At 42.4% G+C, this 25340-nt stretch overlaps 1 protein-coding gene across 1 annotated transcript in view; it reads right to left on the bottom strand.

Moving 5' to 3' along the window:
- Positions 1-25340, bottom strand: part of LOC126210459 (centrosomal protein of 164 kDa) — a 644242-nt gene that overhangs the window by 150234 nt on the left and 468668 nt on the right. The window contains exons 8-10 of the mRNA XM_049939692.1: positions 24845-24987; positions 13389-13497; positions 5214-6554 (exon numbers count right to left, since the gene is read on the bottom strand). Of these exons, the coding sequence (XP_049795649.1) occupies positions 5214-6554; positions 13389-13497; positions 24845-24987 (1593 nt within the window). The remainder of the gene's footprint in view (positions 1-5213; positions 6555-13388; positions 13498-24844; positions 24988-25340) is intronic.

Here is a 25340-nt window from a genome sequence, read left to right as displayed (position 1 = left end):
TCCCGGGAGCGGAAAGACTTACCTTAGGGGGAAAAAGGACAGGTATACACTCACACACACACACACACACATATCCATCCGCACATACACAGACACAAGCAGACATTTGTAAAGGCAAAGAGTTTGGGCAGAGATGTCAGTCGAGGCGGAAGTACAGAGGCAAAGATGTTGTTGAAAAACAGGTGAGGTATGAGCGGCGGCAAATTGAAATTAGCGGAGACTGAGGCCTGGCGGATAAGGAGAAGAGAGGATATACTGAAGGGCAAGTTCCCATCTCCAGAGTTCTGACAGGTTGGTGTTAGTGGGAAGTATCCAGATAACCCAGACGGTGTAACACTGTGCCAAGATGTGCTGGCCGTGCACCAAGGCATGTTTAGCCACAGGGTGATCCTCATTACCAACACTGTCTGCCTGTGTCCATTCATGCAAATGGACAGTTTGTTGCTGGTCATTCCCACACAGAAAGCTTCACAGTGTAGGCAGGTCGGTTGGTAAATCACGTGGGTGCTTTCACACGTGGCTCTGCCTTTGATCGTGTACACCTTCCGGGTTACAGGACTGGAGTAGGTGGTGGTAGGAGGGTGCATGGGACAGGTTTTACACCGGGGGCAGTTACAGGGGTAGGAGCCAGAGGGTAGGGAAGGTGGTTTGGGGATTTCATAGGGATGAACTAAGAGGTTACAAAGGTTAGGTGGACGGCGGAAAGACACTCTTGGCGGAGTGGGGAGGATTTCATGAAGGATGGATCTCATTTCAGGGCAGGATTTGAGGAAGTCGTATCCCTGCTGGAGAGCCACATTCAGAGTCTGGTCCAGTCCCGGAAAGTATCCTGTCACAAGTGGGGCACTTTTGTGGTTCTTCTGTGGGAGGTTCTGGGTATGAGGGGATGAGGAAGTGGCTCTGGTTATTTGCTTCTGTACCAGGTCGGGAGGGTAGTTGCGGGATGCGAAAGCTGTTGTCAGATTGTTGGTGTAATGGTTCAGGGATTCCGGACTGGAGCAGATTCATTTGCCATGAAGACCTAGGCTGTAGGGAAAGAACCGTTTGATGTGGAATGGGTGGCAGCTGTCATAATGGAGGTACTGTTGCTTGTTGGTGGGTTTGATGTGGACGGACGTGTGAAGCTGGCCATTGGACAGGTGGAGGTCAACGTCAAGGAAAGTGGCATGGGATTTGGAGTAGGACCAGGTGAATCTGATGGAACCAAAGGAGTTGAGGTTGGAGAGGAAATTCTGGAGTTCTTCTTCACTGTGAGTCCAGATCATGAAGATGTCATCAATAAATCTGTACCAAACTTTGGGTTGGCAGGACTGGATAACCAAGAAGGCTTCCTCTAAGCGACTCATAAATAGGTTGGCGTACGAGGGGGCCATCCTGGTACCCATGGCTGTTCCCTTTAATTGTTGGTATATCTGGCCTTCAAAAGTGAAGAAGTTGTGGGTCAGGATGAACCTGGCTAAGGTAATGAGGAAAGAGGTTTTAGGTAGGGTGGCAGGTAATCAGCGTGAAAGGACGTGCTCCATCGCAGCGAGGCCCTGGACGTGCGGAATATTTGTGTATAAGGAAGTGGCATCAATGGTTACAAGGATGGTTTCCAGGGGTAACAGACTGGGTAAGGATTCCAGGTGTTCGAGAAAGTGGTTGGTGTCTATTTTCATACAGACTCGGTAGGAATGTAGCCACTGTATACGACTGCTGGCGGCAGCAGCGGACACAGGTATGTACGGTCACAAGAAGACAAAGCTCTGGATGGCCACGTGGCATGACCGAGAGGGAAGACTGTCATGTTCGGCATAAGGCTGTGGCACATCTGCATCTGGAGCAGCAATCTGAGCAGCAGTTGGCACCACAGTGACACAATGAACTGTTACAAATTTGTTACTTCAAGGACAGCTCCGAGTCAGACACCCTGTAACGTGCATTCCACTGCCCCAAAACTACAACAGTTTGTGGATTCAGTGGTTAGGTGGGAGCTCATTGGAGGGCAGGAGGAGGTCTGTTCTGTTTTCTGATGAAAGCCAGTTCTGCCTCAATACCACTGATGGTTATCTGTTGGTTAGGAAGAGGCTGGGTGACAACCTGCAACCCACCTGTCTGCATACTAGACAGACTGGACTTACACCTGGAGTTATGGTCTGGGGTGTGACTTTGTATGACAGCAGGAGCACCACTGTCCCATGCACCCTGGCTGCAAATTTATACATCAATCTGGTGATTCGACCTGTTTTGCTGCCATTCATGAACAGCATTCCACGGGCTGTTTTCCAACACAATAACGCTCACCCACATACTGCTGTCGGAACCAGATATCTGCTACACAGTGTCGACACGATGCCTCAGTCTGCTCGATCAGCACGTCTGTCTCTGACAGAGCACACATGGGGCACTGTCGGACGACAACTCCAGTGTCATTCACAAACAGCATTAACTGTCCCTTTATTGACCGCCGAAGTGCAATAGGCGTGGAACTCCGCCCCACAAACTGACATCCAACATCTGTATGACACAAAGCATGCTTATCTCGCCCTTACATTAACCTGTGATCTGGCAATGCTAACCACTTAAAATGTTACGTAGAGAGATGTTTTCCCAAAACTTTGTTGCTCTATATTATCTGTTTCTTGGTGTTGTGATGTTTTTTTCCATCAGTGTATACACTACAAAAACACTACAAAACTATTGTTTAACCAATGTTTGAATATTTGTTGTCAGTCTGGGACCTACACAAAAACAGGATGGATACAGTTTATAGAGAAGATCCAAAGATGATCATCAAGTTTTGTTACAGGTTCAGCTAGTACGTGAAAGCATCACAAGAGATAGTTGGCCAACTCCAGTGGCAGAAGTTGCATGGGAGGTATTCTGCATCACAGTACAGTTTACTGTTAAATCCTGAGAGCGTATGTTCCTAGAAGAGTAAATCAATACATTGCTTCCTCCTACGCAAGCTCACAGGGACGCCTACCAGCTACTGTTCTTCCCAGGAACTATTTCCAACTAGAGCAGGAAAGGTGAGAAAGTACCCTCTGCAAGACACTGTAAGGTAGCTTGTAAAGTACAGATATAGATGCAGATGCAAATGTACAAATGGCTGTATCAGCAATACTGACATTTTGCCCGGTGAGAAATTCTGCCTTGAAATTTTGTAATTTTCCCAACAGATTTTTCCTTTTGATACAATTAAGGACAAACTTTAGCATACAACTAATATACACACTACACTTTTCTTTCACTAATCAATCTAGAGCTCTCTTTGTGGCTCTCACGTATTGTACGTAGCAGTATACAAACCACTGATGCAGCAGTGTACCAGAAGTTGTATCGACCTAAATCTGATGCATCATCTAGGCTGAAACATATCACAGTACATTGTACAGTCTACATGGAAATTGAACTAAAAGTGTTCAACACAGCTGTGAACTCTTAACTGGATTTTATACCTGCTCTTTTTTTCCATTTTTTATTATTTTTAACTACAAGAGGTTGTCACAAATCTTTAATGATCACCTTGAAAAAATACAGTTACGTAATCAATTTTTATGTGCAAGTACACGTTTCCAGTCTTGACACACTGAATTCACCATGTCATAGTACCACAGCCACAGCACACAAACAAAGTGGAGTGTTGAGAGATTTTTTTTAGAACTGGGAGAGGGGGCAATGCTGCAACAATCCACATTGAGTTTATGGAAGTGTACAACAGTGTGACATTATATGACACAGAGGGTAAATTGCACAGATACTTCCACTGTGGTCAAGCAAATCTGAATGATAGAACAAAGAACACCTCTCTGGGAAGGACCGGAAATAGTGACTGTCTGTATGTCTCTGTATAAGCCCTAATTTCTCGTCCTCTATCTCTGCAGTCCTTATGCAAAATATACAATAGCAGCAGTAGAAGCATTTGGCACTCAGTTCTAAATGCCAGTTCCCTAAATTTTCTCAGTGGTGTTTCATAAAAAGACTGTCATCTTCCCTCCAATTAAGTCCATGAAGCATCTGCGTAATACTCACGAGTTGACTCAACTTACTGGTAACAAATCTGAATTTCTTCAGTTTCCTTTAAACTGACCTGGTGGGGACCCCAAACTCTTGAGCAGTACTCAAGGATGAGTGACACTAGCATTCTGTAAGCAGTTTTCTTCACAGATGTGCTACACTTTTTCTAAAAATGACCCAATAAACAAGCCTGCCATTCACTTTCCCTATTACCGACCATACCTACTTTGTAACATTATGCCTAGATATTTAATCAACACCACAGTGTCCAGCAGGATACTACTAATACTGAATTCGAAACATTAGATGATTATTTTTCCTACTCATCTGCTGTAACTTATGTTTTTCTACATTCAGAGAAAGCTGCCATTCTTTACACCAAATAGAAATTCTATCCAAGTCATCCTGTATCCTCCTACAATTACTGAGCAAACAGTTGCACATCACTGCTCACGCTATCTGTCAGATCATTTATTTATACAGAGAACAAGTTCAGTCCTATCACACTACCTGATGATGCCTTCATCTCTGATGAACACTCAACATCGAGAACAAGATAATGGGTTCTATTACTTAACAAGTCTTTGGGCCACCCACATATCTGGGAAGCTATTCTGTAGTCCAAAATACTTTTTGTTGATTGTGTTCCACAGCTTTAATAAATCACAGAAATGACATATTATAACACCTGATACTCTGTATAATTTATTTTTAATTGTATGATGTGTTTCAGCTACAGCCAATTTTCCACTAGAAATTCTTCTTAATAGCAGGTATTACATTTATATATTACAAAAGAAATGTCAAAATACCATATTCATAAATAATATTTTTTGTTATGCAGTGGGCACTGTGTCAAACGCTTTCTGGAAATCAAAGAATATGGAATCCACCTGTTGCCCTTCATCCATGATTTGCAGGATATCTTGTGAAAAGAATGCAAACATAGTTTCACATAAACGATGCTTTTTGAATTCATGCTTATTTGTGGATAGAAGCTTTTCTGCCAGAAGAAAATTTATTATGTTGTAACTAAAAAAAAAAAGAGCAACTAGATAGAGACCTGAAGCTAGATGGCCAGTGTTATTTTCCAGGTGCGACAGGTGTGAAATGTCACATAATTCAAACTTTTATGTCTACACAAATCGAATATAAATGAGAACAGGAATGCTGTGTATTGAAAACAAAGAAAGAATGAAGGTAATGAGCCTCACCTGCTTCTTCGCTGTGCACTGCCCTGACAGGACTGGCCGCAGCTTTTCCATCCACCGGCAGAGACCTGGCGCTCGGTACCGGCTCGTCCCTCTCCTCGCGGCTTGACTCATCGCTCTGGGCCGTCACCTCGGAGGCTTCGCTCTGCGTAGTCCTCTCGCTCAGTGCTGCTGCCGGTTCTCCCTTCCCTGCTTCCTTCCCACCAGCGTCCTGTGTTGCGGCAGGTATTTCCGGAGCTGCCCCGTCTGCTTCTTCACTTCGTATAACTCGTTCACTTGCACTGACACCTTCACTACTTTTCGTAAGTGGGTCACTCTTCGAGAGACCTTCACTTTTGGTACCTATGTCACTCCGTGTGAGAGGATCGCTCTTGGAGATGCCGTCGCTCCTGGAGACACCTTCACCCTTCGCCGCCGCCTCACCTTTCAAAGCGTCACACTTCTCTCCGACGGGTGCGTCCCGTTTCACGGCTTCGTCTTCCTGCGCCACCGTTTCCCTGGCACTCACCATGTCTTCACTTTCTGTCACAGTGTCGCTCTGCACGAGTATGCGGCGTAAAATAATTTTATGTTTCGGCACGGGTGGAGCTCTTTCACGTTCTGCACTAGACTCGCCGCCACCGTCGGACACGTCGTTATCGCCTGCCCCATCATTGACGATGACGTGTGCTGCCTCGTCCTCTTCACTTTGGCCCATCTCGTCTGTGTGCACTGCTCCTTTGGGTTCAGAAACATCTACCTCATCAGATGACACCTTACTTTGTACTTTTTGTTCCTCTTTCAAAGCATTTTCCTTCCATTTACTTCCTGTACTGTGCTCCTTTGAATCCGTTTCTCCACTTCGATTGGCTTCTTTTCCACTTACATATTCTGCCTGTTCTTCATCCTCAACCTCATTTTCCTCTTCTTCTTCCACCTCCTCCTCTTCCTCCTCCTCTACTTCTTCCATTTCCTCCACCTGTTGTTCTTCCTTGACCACAGCTGCTCCATGACCCTCAGTGACTCCATTAACTACATTGTCCTTTATATTGTTTTCAGGTGCCTGGTCATATATCACAGTTGACTGTACAACACTCACTTCTGCCATCCACGTCACTGGACGTTCTCCGTCCCTGTCACTAACACTAGCGTCAGTTTCTCGAACGGGGACTTCGCGTCCATCACGAGTCTCTGAAGCCATTACAGGTTCACCAGATATAGATTCCGATGCATGTTCCACTCGTTCAACCTGTGTTTCCAATTTACACTCGTTGTCTATGGGGCACAAATCCTCATTTATAGATATGTCTTCCTTCTCTTCATCCCTACATTCTGCAGATGAATGTCGAACATCTGGAATAGAAACTGAAGGAGCAAATATTGCCAGTCAGTGTACATATTATGCAGGAATATCAAATAATGGAAAAATCTATGATGCAATGACAACACTATGGAAAGGACAGACTGCTACTCACCACATAGAGGATTTGTTGAATGGCAAGACATGCACATTTAATAAAGACTGCTATAAATTATTTAGCTGCCGGACTAAGTCCTTTGTCAGATGCAGACAAAATAAATGTGTGTTTCAACTACATCTGACAAAGGACTTAGTCCAACTGCTAAATAACTTCTAGAAGTCTTTATTCACTGTGTCTCTCTGCCACTCGGTGTAGTAAGTAGCAATCTCTCCCTTTCATACAGTATCATAAATATTATATTTATTCAGAATACAAAAATTTAGCTGTTCTGAGAAACACAAATCAAGCAGAAATGTTCAGATGGATTCTGAAAGCCTCTTCGCAACTACTGTGAAGTATTTCTCAAGTAGTATGGCATGTTTGCAGTAACAACTATTTTCTTTACACATGTAGGTTTATATACGAGGTGTGGCTAGAAAAAAACCGGACTAGTACTGGTTAAACAATAAAACGAATGCAATAAGGCTGAAAGTCGCGTGGCCTGTCACGTGACTCTCGCTCCGCCTACTGCTCGAGTTTCATCTGTCTCCTGCACTCAGTCTGCCCGTGGCGTCTGTTTTAAGTAGTTGACGTTTTGTCAGTGCGTCGGAAAATGTTGAGTGTACAGAAAGAACAGCGTGTTAACATCAAATTTTGTTTCAAACTAGGAAAATCTGCAAGTGAAACGTTTGTAATGTTACAACAAGTGTACGGCGATGATTGTTTATCGCGAACACAAGTGTTTGAGTGGTTTAAACGATTTAAAGATGGCCGCGAAGACACCAGTGATGACACTCGCACTGGCAGACCATTGTCAGCAAAAACTGATGCAAACATTGAAAAAATCGGTAAACTTGTTCGACAAGATCGCCGTTTAACAATCAGAGCAGTGTCTGAGTTAACAGGAGTTGACAAGGAAAGTGTCGAACAAGTTTACCGATTTTTTCAATGTTTGCATCAGTTTTTGCTGACAATGGTCTGCCAGTGCGAGTATCATCACTGGTGTCTTCGCGGCCATCTTTAAATCGTTTAAACCACTCAAACACTTGTGTTCGCGATAAACAATCATCGCCGTACACTTGTTGTAACATTACAAACGTTTCACTTGCAGATTTTCCTAGTTTGAAACAAAATTTGATGTTAACACGCTGTTCTTTCTGTACACTCAACATTTTCCGACGCACAGACAAAACGTCAACTACTTAAAACAGACGCCACGGGCAGACTGAGTGCAGGAGGCAGATGAAACTCGAGCAGTAGGCGGAGCGAGAGTCACGTGACAGGCCACGCGACTTTCAGCCTTATTGCATTCGTTTTATTGTTTAACCAGTACTAGTCCGGTTTTTTTCTAGCCACACCTTGTATTACATTCACTCATGGTAAGAGTTCATCTTTTCATGCTAAGATAACTCTTTCACACACATGCATTGGCTCTTGTTAATGCCAATAGCAGGTGTTTATGGGCATATACTTAACATTACAATTAATTGAGAATGTCCGAGTAGCTACTCACAATGTTTTGAATGGCATACCATTCTAAATGGAAAGCAGAGAACAATAAAAAAGTCACATCAAAACTTTTCAGTCTGATTAAATTTGAGAGGACATTGTCTCTATGAGGTTTTTACCAGAGTGTCAATACATGGTACTAAGTGTGAGACATAAAATAAAATACAATACGAGGACTACTTTCTTTTAATCCTTCAAAAATGCTACAAATTAAAAGATATCTGAATGTCAGAAAGGATTCTGTGATGGTGCTTTGTAGGTCTCTTGACTATTTCTCAACATAATCATCTTGTTTTTATTGTCTGCCTATGTGCAGTGCAGCATGCTGCACCTTACACTTTCATTTATTCTTAAAGTTTTTAGGGGTATTGCCACTACTGGTGTCTTATAGACACCGAGTCTCATTTTTATTAGTTATAGATTGTAGTACTCCTGGTGATGGCTTGCATCACATACAGTGCAGTAGTCATGTAGTTTGTGTTATTTTTGTTGATGTTTCCTTGCACTTTCTCAATTAGTCTCTGAGTACTTGGGTTAGTACTTTCTTTCATGTTATTTTATATAGTTCAGTGTAGTGCAAAACTGACAGGAACTTTGCTTGCCACATGCAGACACTAGGAGAATTGACCGCTGTCCAGAAACAATGAGGAATTGAATTGGCCATGGCTGACAACCTTCACACTGCTGCCAAGGGCAGATATGAGGTACTGTCCATCATTCACAGCACATTTGAGCCGGCATGGGATGCACCAACTACCAGGTCTGTTACGAATTTTACTGCTAACTCTGGACTAGCACAGAGGGTAAATATGCTGGTCATCACAAGCTCTGACTTAGGGGAAAAGGGTGGGGTGATTATAAAGGGGTTCTGTCTGCGGCTACTGAATTCGTTGGGTACAACCAGATGCAAATTACAGCGCATGTCGGCATTAATGACACTTCCTGCCTGAGTCCTCAAGCCATTCTCAATTTCTTTAAACAGATGACAGAATTTCTGAAGACCACCACTCTCGCACATGGAATGGAAGCACAACTCACAATTTGAGCATCATTTCCAGAAGCTGTTGCAGTCCAATGGTTTAGAAGTGTGTGGAGGGCTTAAACCAGAGGCTCAAACTACTCTGTGATGCTCTCAGATGAGGATTTATTGACCTCTTCTATCAGATGGAGAATCATAGCCCTCACCCCCCCTCCCCCCTCAATTCAAAAGGTCTGTAGTGCACTACAGAAAGGAAGCAGCTATTTGGTAACAGAGTACATGTGGCATTCACGAGGTTGATTTTTAGATTAACTGAACTCCTCTATAAGATCAGTCTCGGAAGAGAATATTTATCCTTCCAGATGGAGCACAAGACAACAATGTGGCATTAGTAAACTGCAATAGCATCCTTGACGAGGTGCCAGAATAAGCCTTGCTTGTCAAGGGAAAGGAATACAAGGGTAAGGAACACAACAGAAGATGAATGGGTAGCTTTCAGAGATGAAATAATAAAAGATGCACATGATCAAATAGTCAAAAAAACAAAGCCCAGTAGAAATTGGATAATGCATGAGATAATGAATGTAAAATATAAAAATGCAGCAAATGAAACAGATGAAAGACAGTACAGATATCTAAAAAAACGAGACTGAAAAAGTACACAATTGCTAAGCAGTAATGGCTAGAGCACAAATGCAAGGCTGTAGAAGCATGTGTAGCTAGGGGAAAGTAGAGGCTGCCCGTAAGAAAATTAAAGAGACCTTTGGAGAAGAGAGGAAGCTGCATGAATACTAAGAATTCAGCAGCCAAGCCAGTATTAAGCAAAGGAGGAAAAGATGATGTATATTAGAAGCGCTGTATAAGGTAAATGAATTAGGTGGCAGTATTATATAAACAGAAGAGGAAGTTGATGAAGATAGTTGGGAAACATGATCTGCAAGAGGAATTCAATGGAATACTGAAAGACCTAACTGAAAACAAGGTCTCCGCAATATACGACATTTCCTAAAAATTATTGAGACCTTGTGGGAGCAAGCCATGACAAAACTTATCAACTTGGAATGGTGAATACACAAGACAGGAGAAATACCCTTAGACTTGAATAATTCCAATGCCAAAGACAGCACTTACTGACAGGTGTGAATATTACTGAACGAAAACCTGGGACACAGTGTGTATCGGAAACCGACACACACGGACCGATACCTGTACAATCTGTCAAACCACCACCCGAGCCAGAAAAGAGGCATGATTAATACGCTCATAACGAGAGCAGGACGAATATGTGAGCCTCAACACCTCAAACGAGAAATGCAACACCTGGAAACTGTTCTGCGGAGCAATGGGTACTCCACAAATTACATTAGAAGTGTAACAGAGCCAAACACTCGGCGAAGTAAGGAACCAGAAAAAGAAATGTCGGGTACGGCCTTTCTGCCATACATTCCCAGAGTGACGGACAGAATCGGCCGTATATTGTGCAAACACGGCGTAAAGACGATTTTCAAACCGACAAGGAAGATCAAAGAGTGTCTTAGATCGGCGAAGGAGAAAAGAGACCCACTTGCAATGTCGGGAATATACCGTATACCATGCACATGCGGAAAAGTTTATGTCGGAATGACTGGACGATCAATTAACACCAGGATCAAAGAGCATAAGCAACATTGCAGGTTGGGGCAGGTGGAGAAATCGGCCGTGGCAGAGCACGCACTGAATGAGACCGACCACGTAATAAAATTCGCCGACACGGAAGTTCTGGCAGTAGAGAAGCACTATCACACGCGCTTGTTCAGAGAAGCTGTAGAAATCCAAAAACACGCGAACAGTTTCTACAAGGAAGAGGAAAGCCTTAAGGTAAACGGATCCTGGCTGCCCGTACTGCAGCGAACGACCGTCGCAGGTAGCAAGAGGAGAACCGCACCGGAAATGACCACGGAGAAGCCCTCGGACGTTGGCGCGCCAGGTACATATAGTCTGCGGCTGCGAGCTCGCCTCCAGTTTACCACCGGCAATGGAGGGTGAAGCTTTGACAATGCCAGCCACTCGTGCTGGCGAAACGTCAGACAAATCATTAGATGAACATCGGCCAAAGAACCCGAGACAGAAGCCAATAGGCAGTTTGTCAACAAGTGGCCACGAAAGCCTTAACAATTTTGTATTATTTAATAAGTCATGGTTGCAAAATACTGCCATAAGTTATTTGCAGAAGAATGGAAGAGCTGATAGAAGATGAGTTTATGGAAGATCAATTTGTGCTCTGGAGAAACATATTTCAGAAGATAGGTCAAAGAAAGAAAAACCTTCTTCTATAGCATTTTTACACACAGAAAAATCCCTTGACAATGTTGACTGGAATACTCTCTTAGAAATTCTGGCGTTAGCAGGGGTAAAATACAGGGAGTGAAGACTATTTACGACTTGTACAGCAACCAGAAGGGAATTCTAAGAGTCAAAGGGGTGTGATAGGGAAGCAGTGGTTGAGAAGGGAATGAGATAGGGTTGTAGCCCAGTAAAGGAAGCCAAATAAAAATTTGGAGTAGGAATTAAATTTCACAGAGAAGAAATAAAAACTTTTGGATTTAGTAATAATATTGTAATTCAGTTAGAGATAGTAAAAGAGTAGGAAGAGCAGCTGAATGGAATGGATAATGTCTCGAAAAGATATTATAGGATGAACATCAACAAAAGTAAAACAGGGATAATGGCACGTAATTGAAGTAAATCATGGGATGCTGAAGGAATTAGATCAAGAAAATAGGCACTAAAAGCAGCAACTGAGTTCTGCTTTTTGGGCATCAAAATAACTGATGACGGTAAAAGTAGGTAAGGTATTAGATGTAGACTGGCAACAGCAAGAAAAGCATTTCTGAAAAAGATGAATCTGTTAACATCTAATATAAATTTAAGTGTAAGGAAGTCTTGTGAAAATATCTGTGTTGATTGTAGCCTTGTATGGAACTGAAATATGGGCAACAAGCAGGTCAGACAAGAAGAGAATAGAAGCTTCGTAAATGTGATGCTACAGAAGAATGCTGAACATTAGATGGCTATATCGTATAACTAATGAAGATATATTGGGTTAAATTGTGGAAAAAGGAATTTATACCAAAAGAAGGGATCAGTTGATAGAACATATCATGACACATCAAGGAACTGTTAGCTAAATAGTGGAAGGAAGTGTGTGTGTGTGTGGGGGGGGTGGGGGGTGGGGGCGGGGGGGGGGGGGGGAGTAAAAATTGCACATCGAGGTCAAGGCTTTACTGCAGTAAGCAGGGTTAAATGTATGTAGGCTGTATTCAGAGATGAAGGTGTCTTCACTGGAGAGACTAGCATGAAAAGCTGCATCAAACTGTTAGTCAGGCTGAAGAAAAGAACAACATTATAGGGGAGGGAATAACACACATGTAGTATGAGGGAAAGAAAGCTGACCTAAACCAGATGTGAGGGAATTATAGGGCACCATGAGGACAGGGCTCAACAGCAGCTTGCTGAGGAGACAAAAATTAATGATACACTGTCATGACAAATACCTCAATTGCCATGATAATTATGAAGAAAAACACTCAATACACATATTGAGTTCAGAAACAACATGTTCGCCCTAAACTGTTCTTTGAGTTACTTGTTTATTAACATCACAAACACAATTTGGGCACATGTGCCTTCATCATAAACTGTGCTAACACATATTCTCTACTGTTAAGAGAACATCAACATCATATCAGTTTGTATGCACAGATTTAATGTCATATTCATAGAATAAATTAAAGGTAAGCACTTACCTATAGCGGACTGATATGTGGCGCATAGACACGCATAGCCATATGACTTCTTATTCTTTTTTTCGAGCAAAAGTAAAAAAAAATTACGCATGCAACCACACAGATATCGGAATACACACTCTTGTGGTGGCAAAAGTGAAAGGAGTTTTCTGGGTAGAGTACAAATAGATATAGAGAGGAGGAGAGTGGGAGAAGGGAGTGGAAAATGAGAGGAAGATGGAGATGAAGAGAGAGACAAGGACAGGAGAGGGAAAAAGTTGGAGAGGAATGGAGAAAGGGGGAGAGAGGTGGGAGGGGGGAGAGGGGGGAAGAGAAAGATGGGAAGGCAGGGAGATAATTTCATATAAATAAGAATAAACAGGTTTCTTCACCATTTGTATGAAAGCATTTCCTTCAAAATTCCTATAGAATTCAATGTAAACATTGCAGCCTCTTCATCACTGCGTGTACGCCAAGTACAACACACCTGTAACTTTCTTCATGGGTGTAGGGCTCTTCTCTACTTTTCTCTCATCCTCCTCTTCTGAATCCCAAGTTTCTTCTTTATTGTTCTCTATTCTCTCTTCTTCATAGTCCTGAAATAGCAGCAGGCAGAAAAAAGTAAAGATAAAACAAACCAAATCACTGCTCCAAAACAACATAAATGTATGGTATTTGCAGCAATACAGGGTGTGTCACCAAAATCAAAGAAATTTAACAGTGTCTTTACACAAATTTTCATTAGAGAGATATTAAATACCACAAAAAATTATTTTACATGATACAAGGAGCACCTATATGGAGCTCTGTCATTCAGTTTACCCCCTTTAGCTCGAATAACTGCCTCTAACCTCTGTCTGAAGTGTGCTCGTGTTCAATGTAATGTATACTACATACCAGTGAACACTGTCCCAATGGTGGTCTTTAATGACATGACAATGGGAAGTCAAGATTTGTTGGTGATCTTTTCAACTGCACTCCATATGTAGTAATCCAGGGGTTAGATCAGGGCTGTTGGGATACCAAAATTCCTTAGACCAAAACATACCTAAACTGGCTAATATCCAATTTTGTACCAAATAGCTGGACACAGTATGTAGAGCATGAACACCAGTATGACATTTTATTCTGACAACAACAGGAACACCCTCTGGCTTGAGTGCAGGCGAGTGGCCATTTCTCCAGGTTTTTTTTTTTCTTTCTTTCTTCCCCCCCCCCCCCCCCCCCCTGTGTAAAAACCTGAGTTTTGGTATATTAGAATCTTTTTTGGACTGTTCTGGAGCTTCAGGTATATAAGGAAATGAATTACAGCTGCTGCTGAGCATGAAAGCCCTCAAGCATTGTGGCTATTTTATCATGCTTTGCACTTTGTTTCAACATCACGGCCATATTGAGTTCACATCCGTTTACTAAATACGACTGGCAGTGTTGACATCAACAACAATCTCTGGAGGGAGGGACAATGTGGTGGGAAATACAAATTTGTGCAGATTTTGTTGTTCATGCAGTATATGAATATGATCACTGGATGATATGTAAATCAATGATATGTTCATTAAATGACATGAACAATAATGATCATGATGTGAAACAAGCCTTGTTGTGCTATTACATGAGGCACTCTGCCTCACTTGCAAATGATGTCAGTGGTTTTCTCATTTAAGTGCACAGGAAACAGGTCATACAGCAGTTTCAAATAATTTTTGTAATGAGAACTTTTTCAGACAGTGTTTTCATAAAATAAAGAAAGGTCTACTAATTTTTCAACATGCAGTGGCACAAAACACTTGTCTTCAGAGCTCTCGTGCCTGTAACCAATTTTCTGCATATAGTGACAACTTACATAAGACATAAATGAAATGTAGTTTCTCTGGCAAAAATCAAGAGGGCCATGGAAAATCTCATTGCTCATATACCTCACCAGTTTGTCACCAAACTGTGACTAACTTATTCTGTCCCTTGCACAAATAAATGAATTAACATAGCCTATATTGACAAACAAAGGCATTAGACAAGGATGTAGTGTATCACCCAAGCATCTGAACAATGCAACATAAGAATGGAAAGCCAGAACAGACTCAAGTATTTCAATAGGCGGGCACACTATTTTAATTTGTCTCTTATATGCTGTTGATGTCACTCTTTTTGTTAACAAACAGTTGATTAACAGAATGTGGAAACAGATATGAATTAAATTTGACAAGATCGTGGTTGTGATAAGTGAAAAACATAAGACAGAAGAATGCAGTCAGCAGAAGTGATACACGGTGCGGCAGAATCGACTAAGCAGTTTCTATCGATTACTGCTGGGGCTGTGGTGGGGGTAGGCAGCTGCATGTGGTCTGCCTTTGTTCAGTCATTGACCCCATTTCAGTAGCCAACATGGTCTGGACCAATGCACATCGTGGTTTTGCCATTCACACTTATTATGAAAACAACAGATCTGTGATTGCTACACGAGCTTCTCAGTGACAGTTCAACTTTCCACACAACAATGCCGTTCCTAATGCAAACACAATGTGGTCCTCGGTTCGGCATTTGGAGGAAACTGGTAGCACACTAAGAATAGATACACATGGTCGACGCAGATCCATCACAACGCCAGTAAATGTGCAGCGGGTGAGAACAGCAGTTCAACAATCGCCGCAACATTCTGCTTGACGACATGCTGTTGCATTGGGGATTTCAGACTGCAGTTTGAGAAGGATTTTGCAATGTGATTTGAAGTTCCATCCTTTCAAAATAATGAATGCCCAGCAGACTACGCCAACAGTCAAAATCTGTGTGAGCAAATGCTTGCTCAGGTCACTCCAAATGCAACTTTCTTCAGTAGTGACGAGACACATTTTCATATTAGCAGGTGCATGAATACACGAAATTTTCGCTAATGGGCTGAAAATAACCCCCAAATTATTCATAAAAGACCGCAACATTCTACTAAAGTGACAGTGTGGTGTGTCATATCACAATTTGTCATGGTAGGCCCTTACTTTTTTGAGGAGGAAGGAGTGACCATGACAGTGCATTCCATACGTTATGTTTCAATGTTGCAAAATTTTCTGCACCCCAGAATGGATGAGATTGTTGAAGAACATGGACTGGGGGACTTGCGGTTCCAACTAGATGGAGCTACTGCTCACACAGCTCGAATTTCACTTGATGTTTTGAGAGAACTGTTTCTGGGATGCTTAGTCTCTTTGAGGGATGATGTTGGTCACCAGATTTGAGCATTTTGGGGGTATCTGAAGGAAAAGGTTTTCAAAAGCTGCCTTCTCATTCTACCAGAGCTAAAAGAGTGGATTATTGATGAAGTGAATGTCATACCCTGCAATATGTGTGCAAGAGCTGTTCGAAACTTCAGGGATCGTCTACAACAATGTATTGATGCTAACAGCTGCCATCTTGAGGACATTATTTTGAAAACTAAATGAATGTAAAATGGTATATTGTACTAATTTAGAAAATAAAAACATTTTTCCTCTATACATCCAGATTTACTTTTTATTGCTCCTTAAAACTACTTAGTCGGTTCTGCCACACCCGGTATTTCTCAAAGCAGTGAAAAGATGTAATAGATCAGACAGAATTAGAAAGGATTATACCAGGAATGAACTTAATATTCACTGATAAAGTCAATAAAAACTCAACAAAATGTAGTAAACACATTAACAGGATGAACAGATAAAGATTAGCTCTCAAAATATTAAGATGTAAGTGTAAAGGGAGAAGTCATTGAAAACCAAGAAAAAGATGTGGATCACATAAAACAAATGCCTAATAACACACACGTAAATGAAGAAGACAAAGAAGATGCACTGTCAGCAGTCTTAACTGAAAATGGATTTAAACATTACAAAATTACATGTAAGACATTAATATGAGAGATCACTGTCAAAATGAGTAAAAATGTGTGGAATTTACTGAACAGTTTTTTGAAATGTCTATTGTCACATAATAATAAAATTTTGTACTGCTCCAAACATGGTAAGTATTTAGTTACACTAAATTTTTCCTTTTCCATGAATGAGACTGTCAACACAAATATTAAATATCAAGTATGTTGCCATTGTCAATGAAGAGATAAGCAATCTGTTGTAAATTTTATTTAGTTATGACAGGGATTGAAACCCCATGCAGTCAAGGTTGCACATGAAATCATCTTAATTTTGATGGATTACTAGTTTTGGCTAATGATCTAGCCATCTTCAGATCATAAAACATTCTTGTTTAATGTTAGTGCCAGTACAGCTACACATATTGTTAAAACGTTTCTTAAAATGACTTAAATTTGAATGACATAACGCCTTTGTTTTATGACCATTGTTCAATTACAATGGCCACAAACAATGAAAAGCTGTTTTTCACTATGTTACATATGGATGTTGTCATTTTAAGAAAGGTTTTAATGATGTCTGAAGCCATAATGACACCAACACTAATCAAGGATGTTTTACGATCTGAAGATGGCTAGAATGTTAGCCAAAACCAGTAAACCATCCAAATAAAGAAAATTTCATGTGTGATCTTGACTATAAGGGTTTTCAATCCCTAAATTAAAAGAAGAAATACTAATAACAATAATAAATGTTGTTTTGTGCAGATGTAATCAGTAGAAAAACATTTTTTTATGTTGCACCGCAATTTAGAATTTCATTTCTGAAGAGTGTTGGGAAGAAAATGAGTTATAATTTAGGTGAAAAAAATCACATTAAAAAGTAAGGTACACCACAATGGAAAATTCACGATGGAATGTAACAATATTGTGAAAAGGAAAGTTGATACTCACCATATAAAGGAGATGCCGAGTCTCAGATAGGCAAAACAAAAAGACTGTCACAAATATAGCTTTTGGCCAGTAAGGCCTTCGTAAAAATCAGGCGACAAACACACACATACAAACTCACGCAAATGCTACTCACACACACATGACTGCAGTCTCGGGCAACTTATGCCAAGCTGCGAGCAGCAGCACCAGTGTATAATAGGAGTGGCAATTGGTGGGGGCAAGGAGAAGGCTGGGGTAGGGAGGTGGAGGGATAGTAGGGTAGGGGTGGCGGACAGTGATGTACTGTTGAGAAACACGGGAACAAAGTGGAAAGAGGGTAGGGCAGCTATGTGCAGTAAAGAGGTTAGACGAAGGGCAGCAGAGAGGTGGGGAGGGGGGTGGGGGGTGGGGGTTGGGGTTGGATAGCAGAAAAGGAGAGAAGTAAAAAGACTGGGTGTAATGGAGGAACGAGGGCTGTGTAGTGTCAGAATGGGAACAGAGGAGGGGCTGGATGGGAGAGGACATGACTAACGAAGGTTACGAGAACATAGGATATATTGCAAGGAAAGTTCCCACCTTTGCAGCTCAGAAAAGCTGGTGTTGAAAGTTGTCATTGAAATGAAGGATGTCATGTTGACTGGTTTCACAGGTAGCCCTGCATTTGATGAGATTGATGATGTTTGTGGCTGAACTGGAGTAGCTGGTAGTGGGAGGATATATAGACAGGTCTTGCATCTAGGTCTATTACAAGGGTATGAGCCATGAGGTAGGGGGTTTGGAGCAGAGGTTGTGTAGGGAAGGACAAGTACAGGGTGGCGCAGGGAAACGGGAAATTTTGAAATAACGTCATTTCCATGAATAAATTCATAAAACTATTAATTTATAAATGAAAGTGAATGTATTCAGTATGCCATTATTCAGTATGTCTTTACAATCAAAATGTCCAAAAGTGTCTCCTTACTTTTTAAAGATGACATCGGAAAGATGTGCTCCCATTCGGCGTTCACACTCTAACAGCCTGTTATGAAAACTCTGGAATGCGCAGTGTAACAAATCTTGGGGAATGGCAGTGATTTCGTTTTCAATTTTCTCCTTCAGTTCATGGATTGTTGCAGGATGTGTATGGTACACCTTGCCTTTAAGATATCCCCACAGGAAGAAGTCGCACACACTAAGATCACGGGATCTCGCAGGCCATGCAATGTCACCATTATGTGAAATAATGCGTCTTCTAAACAATTGACGAACTGCTGCCATCGATTGTCGAGCAGTATGTGACGTGGCTCCGTCCTGCTGAAACCACATGTTTTCGACGTTAAGATTAAGCTCGTACAGTCTCGGTGTAAAGAATGTTTGAAGCATTTCAACATATCGAGCGGATGTTACTGTCACTGCACTACCATCTTCACGTTCAAAAAAATAAGGGCCGATAACACCATGACATGATACAGCACACCATATTGTGACCTTGGCGCTATGTAGTGGTCGCTGGTGAAACTCACAAGGATTGTCCAGTGCCCAATAACGAAAATTCTGTTTGTTCACGAATCCGTTCAGGTGGAAACGGGCTTCGTCTGATATCCATATGTTACCAAGGAAATTCGCGTCCTCGTTGATTTTAGCCAATATCTGGCTACTAAACTCCATACGTGACGCTGGGTCTCGTTCATGTAAGTGTTGCACAATCTGCAACTTATAGGGATGGAAGTCTAATTCGTGCAGTATTCTTTTTAAGCTTCGTCGCTTAATCCCTAGCAAAGATGCATGCTGTCGAACGGAGCGGCGAGGACTTCTCTCGATTGCAGCTCTAGCAGCTGCAATGTTCTCTGGGGTACGTACCGCTGGAATGCCACCTGGAGGTTTCTTTTTCAAGGCAGATCCTGTTTCTTCAAAATTACGCACCCACATTGTAATCGCATGCGAAGATGGGACATGTCCATGACGTCCAAGCAGGTAATGCTGTCGAAATGTTCTCTGCGCGGCAGTCGCACAATCACCATTTTTGTAAAACGCTCTCACAGCTACTGCACATTCCGCACCAGTCCAATTCTCCATGATTACTAAATGGCAATGCGTTCACATCAATTGTGCAAAGTTTCAAACATCTGCCGGCGCTACAGTGCTGCCAACTGTAACATTCAAAATTTCCCGTTCCCCTGCGCCACCCTGTATATTGTGTATATTTGGTGGATGGTGGAATACCACTATGAGAGAGGTGAGAAGGATAATGGACAGGACATTTCTTATTTCAAGGCACAACGAAAGGTAGTTGAAACCCTGGCAGAGAATGTAATTCAGTTGCTCCAGTCCTGGGTGGTGCTGAGTTACAATTGGAATGCTCCTCTGTGGCCAGACAGTGGCACTTTGTGAGGTGGTGGGAGACTGGAAAGATAAGGCATGGGAGATTTGTTTTTGCACAAGGTTGGGAGGATAGTTAAGATTTGTGAAGGTTTCAGTGAGACCCTCAGTATATTTCGACAGGGACTGCAGATGCGATGACTTTGGCTAGCCAGGATGTATGAAAGAGACTTCTTGGTATGGAACAGATGGCAGCTGTCAAAGTGGAGGTATTGGTGGTGGTTAGTAGGTTTTAAATGGGTAGAGGTACTGATGTAGTCATCTTAGAGGTACAGGTCAACATCTAGAAAGGTGGCTTGTTGGGTTGAGTAGGACCAGGTGAAGCAAATCAGGGAGAAGTTGTTGAAGTTCTGGAGGAGTGTGGATAGAGTGTCCTCACTCTCAATCCAAATCACAAAGACGTCATCAATGAATCTGAACCAGGTGAGGGATTTAGGATCCTGGGTGCTTAGGAAAGATTCCTCTACATGGCCCATGAATAGGTTGGCATAGGATGGTCCCATGTGGGTGCCCATAGCCGTACCCCAGATTTGTTTGTAGGTAATGCCATCAAAGAAGAAGTAATTGCGAATGAGGATGTAGTTGATCATGGCGACTAGGAAGGAAGTTGTTGGTTTGGAATCCATTGGGCATTGGGAAAGGTAGTGATCAATAGGGGTAAGGCAATGGGTGTTGGGATGTTAGTCAAATGGGACATGAGCAGGGCATCGTGTAGTAAAGGGACAGGAACTATGGAGAGTTGGTGGAGGAAATGTTTGGTATCTTTTACGTAGGAGAGTGGTTCCACGTAATATGTTGAAGGTGTTGGTACACGAGAGCAGAGATTCTCTCAGTAGGGTTACAGTAGCCGACCACAATGGGGCGTCCTGGGTGGTTGGGTTTATGGACTTTAGGAATCATGTAGAGGTACAAGTGCGGTGAATGGTAGGGGTGAGCAGAGAGATGACTCCGGGGAGATGTTCTGGGATAGGCCTAAGGATATGACGAGTGACTGGAGATCCTACTGGGTTTCTGGGGTCACTGTGGCAAGGTTTGTAGGTGGATGTATCTGATAGCTGGCAGAGTCCTGCTGCCAGATAATCCTTGCAGTTCAAAACAACAGTGGTGGGGTCTTTATCCACAGGTAGGATTATAAGGTCAGGACCAGCTTTTAAATGGTAGACTGTGGTTCTTTCTGCGGATGTGAGGTTAGTCTGCATGTTGAGGGATTTGGGGAATGATGGTGAGGCAAGGCTCGAGGTTAAGAAATTCTGGAAAGTTAACAGGAGATGATTTGAGGCAGTGGGGGTGGATCATGGCTGGGTGAAGGAATGAACTGAGTTAGGCAGATTTCAACATTGGTCTTTGGTTGAGCCTGATTGGTAGGGTTGGTGGCGAAAAAGTGTTTCCACTGTAGGGACCAGGAGAAGGAGAGAGAGTCTTTAACAAGTCCTGCATGATTGAATTTGGGAGTGGGGCAAAAGGTGCAGCCTTTGGAAAGGACTGATATTTCAGTGGGACTAAGGCTTCTGGAGGAAAGGTTTGTGTTGTGGGTATGTTTAGGTTCTGGATTCTGTGTGGTGGTGGAAGGGAGTTTAGGATGGCGGGGTAAATGTAGTAGGTCTGTGAGACAGGGTTTGTCAGCTATGAGGGGACATAGAGGAGGTTTGGAGGTTGTTGTAGATGGGGTGGACAGAGGTAGTCCAAGACGGGAGTAGGAAGGCAGCAGGGTGGAGAGCTTTTTGAGGTGGCATTGTGCGTGTTGCTTTAGTTCTTGGAGGGCAAGAGTTTCAATGCATGTTATGGGTTCCAGGAATTTGGGATTGTACAGCTGGAGAATTCTGTGGTTGGAGAGAATGTACTGGAAGGAGGTTTGGGCTTGATTGATATGGTTTTGCAGAACTAAGGATTGGTGGAATCTGAACAGGTGGAGGTCATTATGGAAGGAGGGGTGGCAGCTGGAGATGGACAATTTGATGGTAAGGCCATTGGGGGATTCTACGAGCCAAGCAACAACACAGGAACAATATGTGGGACTGGGTTCTGACTAGGGTTAAGGAAAATTTCTGTATTGATGCAGATGGACGGAGCAAGGATCCATGGTGGTGGAAAAATGCAAAAAATTGTGTAAATAACATAGAATTACATCCGAAAAAGTTCCCAACAATAAACAATATACTCTTCCCTTCCTACACAACCCCTGTTCCCAACCACTTACCTCATGGCTAATACCCCTGTAATAGGCCCAGCTGCAAGACCTGTCCTACACATCCTCCCACCACCACCTATCCCATCAAACAGAGCGCTACCTGGGAAATCAGGCATGTGATCTACAAGCTAAGCTTCAACAACTGAGCTGCATTCTATGTGAGCATAACAACCAACAAGGTGTCTGTCCGCACGAATGGCCACTGACACATTGTGTCCAAGAAACAAGTGGACCACTCTGTTGCTGAGCATGCTGCCAAACATGACATCCTTCATTTTAATGACTGCTTCACAGTTTGTGCCATATGGATCCTTCTCACCAACACCTTTTCTGAACTGCAAAGGTGGGAACTTTCCCTGCAATACATCCTACATTCCCGTAGCCTTCATTAGTCACTGTCCTCTCCCATCCAGCCCTTCCTCTGTTCCCAATCCGGCACTACACAGCCCTCATTACTCCATCACACCCAGTCTTTTTACTTCTCTCCTTTTCTGCTATCCCACCCCCACACCCCTCCCCAGCTCTCCACTGCCCTCCATCTAACCTCCCGACTGCACATAGCTGCCCTATACCCTCTTTCCACCTTGTCCCTGCGCACTCCCCAACAGTGCGTCACTGACACCCCTACCCAACTATCCCTCCCCCACCCCACCTCAGCCTCCTCGTTACACCCACCCAATCGCCACTCCCATCATACACTGGTGCTGCTGCTCACAGTGTGGCCTCAGTTGCCTTAGACTGCAGTCATGTGCGTGTGAGTTGCATTTGTGTGTGTGTGTGTGTGTGTGTGTGTGTGTGTGTGTGTGGTCTAATTCTGATGAAGGTCTTACTGGCCAAAAACTATATTTGTGACAGTCTTTTTTTTTGTGCCTGTCTGTGACTCAGTCAGCATCTCCACTATATGGTGAGTAGCAACTTTCTTTTTCACAATATTGTTGTAGGGTACACCACATCCATTCCCATAGCATTTAGAATATTTTTCACTCACATACAGTGCAGAGTTGCCTTTTTGTTCTCATTTAACCTTCTTACTAGCTAATGTTAGCTTTGATATGAGGTGAGCAGTAAACAGAGGAGGTAAATAATGCAGTGTTAAATAAATGAATACCACATGGCTCTCTGTCTAGTGTAGACCTTTCAATCTGATGCAATTTTAGTGGCTCGCAGAGGAGTTCTGCAACTTATTTTATGAGCAGCTTCTTGTGTGGCCTCATGAGGCTGACTGAACTCCCTTCCAGACTTCGGCAACACAGAAAAATAGGAAGGTGTCACCAGGAATCGAATCCAGGGCTTCCACAACAATAGCTCGCAACGCTATGCACTAGACTCTAATGGTGATCTTATACAATGTTATACTCCCTGGAGAACATGGCCGGCCAGAGTGGCCATGCGGTTCTAGGCGCTACAGTCTGGTGCCGAGCGACCGCTACGGTCGCAGGTTCGAATCCTGCCTCGGGCATGGATGTGTGTGATGTACTTAGGTTAGTTAGGTTTAATTAGTTCTAAGTTCTAGGCGACTGATGACCTCAGAAGTTAAGTCGCATAGTGCTCAGAGCCATTTGAACCATTTTTTTGGAGAACATGAACCTACAGGATCCTTGCATATTGTGTTTGATTGAAATTTTGGAAGTTATTTTTTACTTGTTGTTTCAGTTTGGGCTCTGGCTAGCCATTACCATCAATTTCTCAACTTGCGACAGTCTGTCAAATAACATATGGGAGTCAGAAGAAAAAGAAAAACAAATCTTTGCCAGCTGATGATGAGTTGTGGGTTGGCAGTGTCAAGTGCTAATCTTGCTTGACTGTTTTGTGTTTTATCAGTGAACTTTAAAAAAAAGTAATCCGAATAATGAAAGTGAGCTCTATGGAACACTGCCAACCTTTCTTTATCAAGTTGAATATAGTGAAATACTGACTGTCATAAACCAATACATCTACACACTTTTATGTCAAAACAATTTGAGTGAGTTTGATACTAGAGAGGATATATATTTCAAAATACTAGAGGCTAATTGGACTTTGATACACTGAGTCGAAGACTAGAAATGCACACAAAATAGCAATAATATTTTTAAAGTTGAAATTTATGATTGACTGTTGTACCACTCACTTTGCACAGTAAGAGAACTATTTTAAATAAAAATTGTTGATATCATTTTTCAAGAACCATCAAAGGAGTGAAATTAAATTGTAAGAACTTTTCTGAAATCTTCTTATCAGTTCTATACTTAAATGACTAAACTTATTCAACTGTGAGTGGTCAATGATTAATAAGGAACTGAACTAACAACTGAGAGCCTAACAACTTTCAGTCTTTTCTACAGGTCTGTCCACTGAACAGGGCCTTCTATTCTCTATTAGACAAGTATATCATATGCCAGACTGGAATACCCATCAATAAATTTCATTCTCACCAATTTACAATCCATTTAGGAAATTGGAGAATGTGAGACATGTCCAAAGAACAAATACTAAAGACTTAAACAACATTCTTACAGATGAAAGAAAGCTCACAGATAATCAACAGGTATGAGAGCTAAAGATATGTCGGCACAAAGAAGAAGGGACAAGACAAGACACATATGATGTCTCATGACTCCAAAAGACAGACTAATTAGTAGCATTTACTGACCTCAGACCCATTTTCTTCATCATTTTCGTTGTCAGATGTCTGAAATCGGATGTCCAGATCGGCAGAGTCGAGGAGATTGAAGCGCACGCTCTTCCTCTGCTCGTCCTCCAGCTCTTGCCGCCTCCACTGCTGTTTCTGTTCACCTGCAAAAACCGAAGGCTCTCATTATTTCCATTCAATGATTTTTAGTGAATTGCAACAACAACACTGAACTGAACTGCACTGAATTTTTATTACTGTAGAGACCTCAGTGATCACCTGAGGCATTACAAGCATCAATGAAGTGAATACATTTTCAGGAGGGGGCACCCCACAGCCCTCATATGCCTGAAAAATTATGAAGTATTCACAGGATCATATTTGGCAACAATGTAAAATCACCTAACATGATGCTGTAAATACTTTTATGAACCTGATGATGATCAGACGAGTGAAACTGGTTGTCTAAATAAAGTACTTCCCCGGCAGCTCAAAGCGATAATTTGACATTTTTCAA

Source organism: Schistocerca nitens, chromosome 10 (genome assembly GCF_023898315.1).
Source record: "Schistocerca nitens isolate TAMUIC-IGC-003100 chromosome 10, iqSchNite1.1, whole genome shotgun sequence".
Lineage (NCBI taxonomy): Eukaryota > Metazoa > Arthropoda > Insecta > Orthoptera > Acrididae > Schistocerca > Schistocerca nitens.
Note: the sequence above shows the minus strand (reverse complement) of the source record. Positions and strands in the feature narration are given on the sequence as shown.